This window comes from Coffea arabica, chromosome 1e (assembly GCF_036785885.1).
Source record: "Coffea arabica cultivar ET-39 chromosome 1e, Coffea Arabica ET-39 HiFi, whole genome shotgun sequence".
NCBI classification, from domain to species: domain Eukaryota; kingdom Viridiplantae; phylum Streptophyta; class Magnoliopsida; order Gentianales; family Rubiaceae; genus Coffea; species Coffea arabica.
Window position 1 is genome coordinate 8,530,645 of NC_092311.1, and position 8,011 is coordinate 8,538,655.

The 8,011-nt window shown below is 41.1% G+C and overlaps 3 protein-coding genes across 3 annotated transcripts; 1 reads left to right on the forward strand and 2 right to left on the reverse strand.

Annotated features, from left to right (window-relative positions):
* Positions 1 to 469: 469 nt before the first annotated feature.
* Positions 470 to 1,240, reverse strand: LOC113690986 (uncharacterized mitochondrial protein AtMg00860-like). Its single transcript, XM_072068846.1, has one exon. It carries the CDS (start codon positions 1,238 to 1,240, stop codon positions 470 to 472), a length of 771 nt encoding a protein of 256 aa, XP_071924947.1.
* A 33-nt stretch (positions 1,241 to 1,273) lies between these two features.
* Positions 1,274 to 3,262, reverse strand: LOC113690995 (uncharacterized). Its single transcript, XM_072068849.1, has one exon. It carries the CDS (start codon positions 3,260 to 3,262, stop codon positions 1,274 to 1,276), a length of 1,989 nt encoding a protein of 662 aa, XP_071924950.1.
* Positions 3,263 to 4,062: 800 nt separating this feature from the next.
* LOC140016005 (putative B3 domain-containing protein At1g05615) lies at positions 4,063 to 4,710 on the forward strand. Its single transcript, XM_072068853.1, has 2 exons — positions 4,063 to 4,365; positions 4,423 to 4,710. Exons 1-2 carry the CDS (start codon positions 4,063 to 4,065, stop codon positions 4,708 to 4,710), a joined length of 591 nt encoding a protein of 196 aa, XP_071924954.1.
* The last annotated feature ends 3,301 nt before the right edge of the window (positions 4,711 to 8,011 follow it).

An 8,011-nucleotide genomic window follows, 5' to 3' on the forward strand; every position in this document is an offset into this window, starting at 1 on the left:
TCCTCCTGGTATCACCTTGTCCCCCTACTACTAGCCTCTTCTTGAACCTGAGAATGCCATCCTGGTATGAGTAGTCAGGTGCTAGTGTGGGGGTTAATAACACCAGAGCTATGGTCTTCTGAGTCCATTCATCCCCCTTGTAACTCTCTATCACCTCCTGTACCCAGGTTGGCACTGCACATGATATAGCTGTGCACTCCCCTATTTCTTCCCTGCCCTGTCTAGACAGTGCATCAGCAGCCAGGTTATCCTTACCTTTTTTGTAATGGATCTCGTAGCTCAACCCCAACAATTTAGTGAGCCATTTCTGTTGGAGTGGGGTAGTGATCCTCTGCTCCAGGAGATACTTCAGGCTTTGATGGTCAGTATGTATGATGAAATGGTGTCCTTCTAAGTAGTGTCTCCATTTGGTCACAGCTGTCACCAAGGCTAGTAGTTCTTTTTCGTAGATTGATAACCCCATGTTTTTCTATCCCAGAGCTTGACTGAGGTAGGAGATAGGTCTTCTATTCTGCATTAACACAGCTCCTATACCAGTGTAGCATGCATCAGTCTCAATAATGAATGGCTGGGTGAAGTCAGGTACTGCTAGAACTGGGGTGCTACACATGGCCTCTTTCAGTTGCTGGAAAGCCTGCTCTGTGTCTTCACTCCAGTGGAAGTTGTCCTTCTTGAGCAGGTCTGTCAGGGGTCTGGCTATAGCCCCATACCCTTTGACAAACCTCCTATAGTACCCTGTTAGGCCCAAATATCCCCTTAGCTGCTTGATGTTGGTTGGTCTCGTCCAGTTTTTCATGCCTTCTATCTTCTCAGGGTCAGCCTGTACTCCCTCTGCTGATATGATGTGTCCTAAATATTCCACCTGTAGCTGAGCAAAAGAACATTTACTCATTTTGGCAAATAACTGGTGTTGCCTCAGAATACTCATTACCTCAGTCACATGCTTCACATGTGTCTCCAGTGTGGGGCTGTAGACCAGAATGTCATCAAAGAACACCAACACATGTTTCCTCATCTGTTCCTGGAAGACCTGATTCATCAGGCTCTGGAAGGTTGCAGGTGCATTGGTTAAGCCAAATGGCATGACCTTGAATTCATAGAGTCCTTGATGAGTCCTGAAAGCTGTTTTTGGTATGTCTTCCACTTTGACCCTGATTTGAAAGTATCCTGCCCTCAGATCTATTTTTGTGAAATACTTGGCCCCATGCAGTTCATCTATTAACTCTTCAATCAGGGGCATGGGGAATTTGTTCTTCACTGTCAGCTCATTCAACTACCTGTAGTCTACACAGAACCTCCATGTCCCATCTTTTTTCTTAACCAGTAGCACTGGGGAAGCAAATGGGCTGCTGCTGGGTTGTATGATGCCCAGCTCCAGCATTTCCTTCACCAATTTCTCAATTTCTGACTTCTGCACGTAGGGGCACCTGTATGGTCTCACCTGGAAGGGCCTGGCTCCCTCCTTGAGGACAATCTGGTGATCATGGCTCCTTGTTGGAGGCATTCCTTTTGGTTCTTCAAAGACGTCCTTGTATTGATCTAGCACATAGTTGATTTCAATGGGTATCTGTCCTGGTCTTTCCTCCTTCCCCACTGTCACCAGTTGTGCTACTACCCCATATTCCTGCTTCCTTAGCCATTTTGCTAGCCTGCCTCCTTTGAGTATCTCCAACTTGGTGCTGCTGTCATCCCCTATCAGTATTATTTCTTGCTTCCCCTTGAGGATCTTCATACTGAGTTCCATGAAATTGAACTCTATAGGGCTGTGTTTGGCCAACCAATCCACCCCCAGTATCATGTCACATCCCCCCAACCTCAAGGTGTTGAAGATATGTTGGAACTGATGCCCCTGCATCTCCCACTGCATAGGCTTATCTAGTCCCTTGGAGTCCACCTTCTCACCATTAGCCACATTGACTATTAAAGTTGGCCCCTGTGTACACAGTTTCAACTCCTTTGCCAGCTGCTCATCCAAGAAGCAATGGGTACTGCCACTATCAATTAGTGCAGTGACTTGCCTTCCCTTAACATGACCCCTCAGCCTTATCGTTTTGTGCCTTGCTCCTCCTGCCAGGGCATGAATTGATACTTCTATGTGTTCCCCTGCCAGACCTCCATTAATGCAGTCACAGAAAACTTCCTCTTCTGGTTCCCTACCCTTCTCCATGTCTTCATCCTCATCAGCCAACAGTAAATGTGCATGGGCTTGTTTGCAAACATGCCCCAAGGTATAAGGTTCTGCACATCTATAACATAGCCCCTTTTCCCTCCTGTGATTGTATTCTGTGGCGGTTATTTTTTTAAATAGGTTCTGGTTGGAAGTGTGCTGATCAGGGGGTTTGTTGGTGTGTTTGGGGTACTTTTGGTTCCATTTGGTGTGGGGTGTAGTTTTGCTGTAGATTTTTTGGCTATTGAAACTGGTATTGACAGGTTTCTGCATTTTTTGGATTGCTTTGAGGTTCTTTTCTTGGAGTTTTGCTATTTCAATGGCAACAGCTAAGGTTTCAGGTTTAGATATTTTCACCATATTGACTATTTCCTCTTTCAGTCCACTCATAAAACATGCCTTATAATATGAATCAGACAAGTGAGGCAGAGAAGGCATTACCAGGGCTTTGAGCATCTCGAATTTCTCCAAGTATTCAGCCACAGATCCTGCCTGCACCAGCTTATTGAATTCTTCGATGGCCTCTTCTGGACTTCCCTCTCCAAATCTGATGCATAGAGCAGTGGATAATTCTAACCAGGGAATAGCCTCCCTTCCATAAAAAACTCCATGGAACCAGATGTCTGCTCTGTCTCTGAAATAGAGTTCAGCAACCTCAGCCCTCAAATCCTCCTCTATCTCATGTAGTTTGAAATACTTGTTAGCCTTCCTGATCCACTCCCTTGGATTGTCTCCATCAAAAATTGGCAGATCCATTTTTGGCAATCTACCATGGACTCTGGTCTCTCTCCTACTACCTGCTTCTTTTGGTGGCTCCATCCTGGATTCATTTGATCGATCTTCCTTTTTTGAGCTGCTACTGCCTTCTGGTTCCTTTCCCTGGTCACTGATCTTGGCCACCAACTGAGCCATCATGTTCATCAGGCCCTCATATTTCTGATCCAATCCTTTCAGTAGCTTTTCAGTAGCATCCTGTCTAAACTCCATTGTCCTCATGGCCTGTTCTACTCCCTCACTTTTGTTGGTAAAGGTCCTGACCACACTCCCTAATTCCACGACCTCTCTTCTCAGATTTTCATCCTGGTTTTTTGTCATCCCTATGGCTCGCAACACAGCTCTGATACCACTGTTGTGGTACAGAACCTAAAAATGGTGTTTGGTGAGGAATGTATCTGAAATGTACTCAAATGATAAGAACACGAATTATACTCAAGCTGAATGAATTCCCGGAACAATTGAACTTTTATTGAACAACTTCAACTTGCTTACAGAAAAAGAAATTGGCGGGAAAAGAAGAAGATGAGAAAGAATGCAGGAAGAACTTAAGGAAAGGATAACAGAAAGGATATTCTCCTTCTGATTACAATTCAGGAATTTTCTCTACCAATAACAATTGCATGATCGTAATATTTATAGTAATCTATCCTAACTAACTTGCCCACTAGCTAACGACATAGAAATTGCGTGTGAGTGAATCTTCTAGATTCTCCTGTCCACTTGCAGCAAGAAGGACGTGAACCCAGAATGAGCGTGCTTTCTTGCTCGCGCCTTTGCGGTCTCCTGGCGCCTTCTCCCTTTTTGTTATCACGCCTTTATTTACTTCGTGCCCACTTGCTGTCTGAATTCTTCAATCCGCGTCTTCTCTTCTTTCCTCTCTGCTTGATTGCGCTTTCCTTTGTTGCCACTTCACGCATTTACTCCTTTATATCCCTACTTCATTACAAATCCATTGTGAATTAGGGTAAAAAGGAAGTTCTTTTGGCAAGAACTACTGGAATCAGTTCCCAGAATCACGATAATCTACGCAGAACCAGGAATGGTTCCGCCGATGATCTTTCGGGATTTCGCACATTGACTGAAAAAAAGGGAAAAATTGGGAGAATAGAGGTAAAAGAATGGTTCAATTGGCAAGAGATACCAAAATCAGTTTGCCCATTCTTGATGATCATCAGCTTCTCGATCAAGAACCATTCTTGAACGAAAAATCAGCGGCCACACAGGAATCTACTGGGCAAAGCAAGACGAAGATTACTTTTAAGAAGAAACTAGTTGTAATGATCGATATTCCTGATCGAGTGACGAAGCAGAAAACAGGCGATATTTGTTCTCTTCCGTCAGAACAGAACCAGCGGGAACAACTTCCACTGGAGTTGAAGAAGTACGTAAAGGAACTGGGGGCAACAGGGGAACCTGTTTTGGTGATTGAAAAGAAATTGTCGTCTTCAGACGTGAACACTGGGCTTCAAAGATTGTAGATTCCGGTAAAACAGGTTCTGAATCACGGGTTCTTGACAGAAGAAGAGAGGAGGAGATTCAACATTGATAACAAACAGCAAGAAATTGACGCCCTCTTAATTGAGCCATCACTTGCTCAATCAGGAATCAAGTTGAAAAAGTGGTATATGGGGAACTCTGAAGTGTACGTGTTGGTGAGTGGCTGGAATGAGGTTGTGAAGAGGAATGGATTGAAACCAGAAACACCAGTGCAGCTATGGTCATTCAAGAAGGATTCACAATTGTACTTTGTTTTGGTGCGGTTGTAATAGGGCTGCTCTGCATAGAGATGCTTAATTTGTAGATTACATTCTTGAATTTTGACGTAATTAACTGCAGTTTAATCATGTTAATGTTGGATGAAAATTATTTTCTTTGGCTGTTTCGAAAGTGATGGATATATATATATAGATAGCTAAATCTAGATCGATCATTCATATATGTTTGTACTTATAGAAAATTAGTAATATTTCATGTGTGCTTTGTCCGTATATATATTTTCCATAACATAGTTTTCTAAGGTACTAAATTTCTAAATTGTAATTTCTTTTAATGGTTTCTATGGACTGTAGTGATGTTTCGTTTGATGTCATTTGAGTTAAAATTTTTCAATTTTTATTAATTAATTGTTCTCTTTCATCTGATTTCGTGATTTTATTTTCAGTTTTAGTCGATTTTTTTTCATTTTTTTTTGGGTGTTCAATTTTTTTTCCGAATTTTTTGGGTGTTAATGTTTGATAGTGCTATTTCAGTTAGGTGTTAATGATTAATCGTGCTATTCATAGCTAATTCATAAAGCAGCTAATTCATAGCTAAGCAGCTACTGCTTACAAAATCATCAAGAGGCTTCAGAGGCAGTATTCTATACAAAAACTAGCAGGATTTAACTCTGCACGAAGGTTGAGAGCCTCCTGAGATGCCTTCAACCGTATCCATCCAGCCACCTTTTTCATAATGCAATCAACCACAACATTAGTTATGATGCTATACAAGGTTTTTAAAGATACTAAAGCTCCTGTAATGCCACAATCTGTACACTCGGGCTGCAAAAGTTACCCTTTGAACAGCAATAACAAGCGAATTATGAGAACATTTCTGAATCATCCATTGCATTTGCTGATTCCCACACATCAAGCAACACTTCTGCACCAACTCCCAAACATAAGGTAAGAGAGTTTCTGGAGCATAGCAACACATTTTTCTTACACAAGGGACCGACCTCTATTTCCCAGAAAAGTAACCTGTATATAGCATGGTTCGCCATCACGGGTCGCGGTCGCGTCACGGTCTCGGTTGTTCCACATTCGTCGCGGCATATCGATTGAATATCGGGTGATACGCACATTATAGTATATAAAAATTTTCAAAAAATCTGAAAAAATTATTAAAAATAGAAAATACGGTTAAAAATACAATTATCAAACTAAATTTACTAAATACCTACATTATCATATATGGTTACTGATTATTAAATGAAATAATGCTATCATTACCATAAGGGCGTATAGCATTAGCAATAAATGATTTTAGAATCAAATGCTCTATTTTATATGAGATAAAAAATTATATATAAGAATAAAATCATCATATCTTACATAATACAAAATAAATCTTTGTACACAAAGGAAATAACGGTATTTAGATCAATAAAATAAAAGAAACAAATACTTATCAAATAATATTATGAAATGCAAAGACATAAAGAAACAAGCATTTTCACTTAATTACTTGGGCCAAACTTGGACTTTAGGTGCTTCCAATTTTTCCTTCTATTTTTTTCCCTATCTCTGGGTCCGGTACAAAAGCCCAACTTCTTTTTGCATAATACGTTAATTGCATGTTACTTCCAAGACAAAACATGCAACAACAGCATTTTTGCACTATACAATTGTCCTTTTTTAATCTTTCCAGCTTTTCTACAAAGCAGAGACCCATAAATGAGAAAGGACAAGAGAAAAAAGACATACCAAGGTGTAGGAACAGATGATGCAGAATCCAACTCAGTAACCCCGTCTTTCCACTTCTTCAGCAGCCAAAGAGAGTAAACGATCATTACAACTAGTGTTGTTCCTCTCAGATTTAGCTGTCCCTTTCTTCATTTTTTTTTTCAATTTCCCTTTCGCCCTTTTTCTCCTCATTCACAGCCAGATTGAAGACCCCTTTGCCCGGTACAGATGATGAAGAAATTGAAGACCCCTTCAGCTCCAAATGTGATGTTCAGCAGTCACCTTCATTCTTTCTTTCGCTTTCCCTTTCCCTCTGTTGTCTCCCTCCCTCTCTGCCATCACCCTCTGTTTTTCTCCTCCCCTCCCTTCATAGCCAGGCGATGAAGAAATTGAAGAACCCCTTCAGCTCGCTTCTCCAAATAACTCCAGATACTGCTGTGACCCTCGTTCTTTCTTTTCCCTTTTCCTTTCTCTCTGTTTTCTCCTTCCCACTCTGTAAAAGACACACAGAAATTGACGGTATGTTTCTCTCCTTATCCTCCCTTTCCCCTAAATCTTGTCTTTGTGACTAAAAAAGAAAACAAGAATGCATGGGTGGCCGACTCTCTCTGTTCTTGTTGTTGTTTATGATTTGACCGGTTCATATCTAAGTCGAATTCGAGAATTTGGCCGGTATCCTTCTACACGGTCTAACTCGGCCAATATTGACTGATTTGGAGCGATTCAAATTGGATATGGTATAATCGGCATTTCGGGTATCAGTATCGGAACGGTAGGGACTGTTCGGGTTATGACTCGGCCGGGTTGGCGAACCATGGTATATAGTCAGATAAACGTTCTCTAAAAGCAAGGCTTTATGCTTACCCCAGACTACTTTAAACCAGGGCACTTTAGAATAAGTTTGAACAAGCTCACTTATGGCACAATCTACTGTGTAACCTCCATTTAAACTAGGCAACAAGTAATGAGTCTTCAAGACCAGAATTTGGCAGTACATGAGGCCCCTTAGGATGCCATACCACAAGAAAGTGGTTTTGCCATTACAAACAATCAAACTGGGTACATTCCATTGCAACAGGCCTTGATTTAAGAAGCCTGTGCCAATTCCAAGAAAACGAAGTCTTAGCTATAACATTTAAACACAGGATAATCTATTTACACATATTATTGTATCTGTTACCAGAAGTTCTATCACTGATCAGTTGTGTCATTTGAGATCTTGTTATTTCACTTTGCTAATGTAGAAACTTTGATAACTCACAGAGTATGGCACTCCTAGTGCCTCTCTCTCATTTTATCCGTTAGAAACTGAACAAAGCATTTGTCTTTGTGTGTTTGGAATAACGAAATTGAACAGGACTGAACGAAGTAATGTCATCGGGAGCTACTTAAAGCTATTGACATAATCTGGAAGTTATATCAGGGTCAACAGACAAATCTCAAACTACATGGTAAATAATCCGGTCATACTAACTCGAGCATCTGAATTAAGTTTCAACGAACCATGAGGTGGTTTTTCTCAGACTACAGCACAACATGATAACTTCTTTGGATTTGACAAAACATATCGCACCAAATAACAATCCGAATCACCTCTAAAGTGGGAGCTACTTAATCGGCCAGA

Bases quoted from the DNA above. Each gene is read 5' to 3' on its own strand.
- LOC113690986 (XM_072068846.1), bottom strand. From the start codon at position 1,240: ATGCCCCTGATTGAAGAGTTAATAGATGAACTGCATGGGGCCAAGTAT.
- LOC113690995 (XM_072068849.1), bottom strand. From the start codon at position 3,262: ATGACAAAAAACCAGGATGAAAATCTGAGAAGAGAGGTCGTGGAATTA.
- LOC140016005 (XM_072068853.1), top strand. From the start codon at position 4,063: ATGGTTCAATTGGCAAGAGATACCAAAATCAGTTTGCCCATTCTTGAT. The intron at 4,366-4,422 runs GTGATTGAAAAG...CAAAGATTGTAG, and splicing joins CAACAGGGGAACCTGTTTTG to ATTCCGGTAAAACAGGTTCT.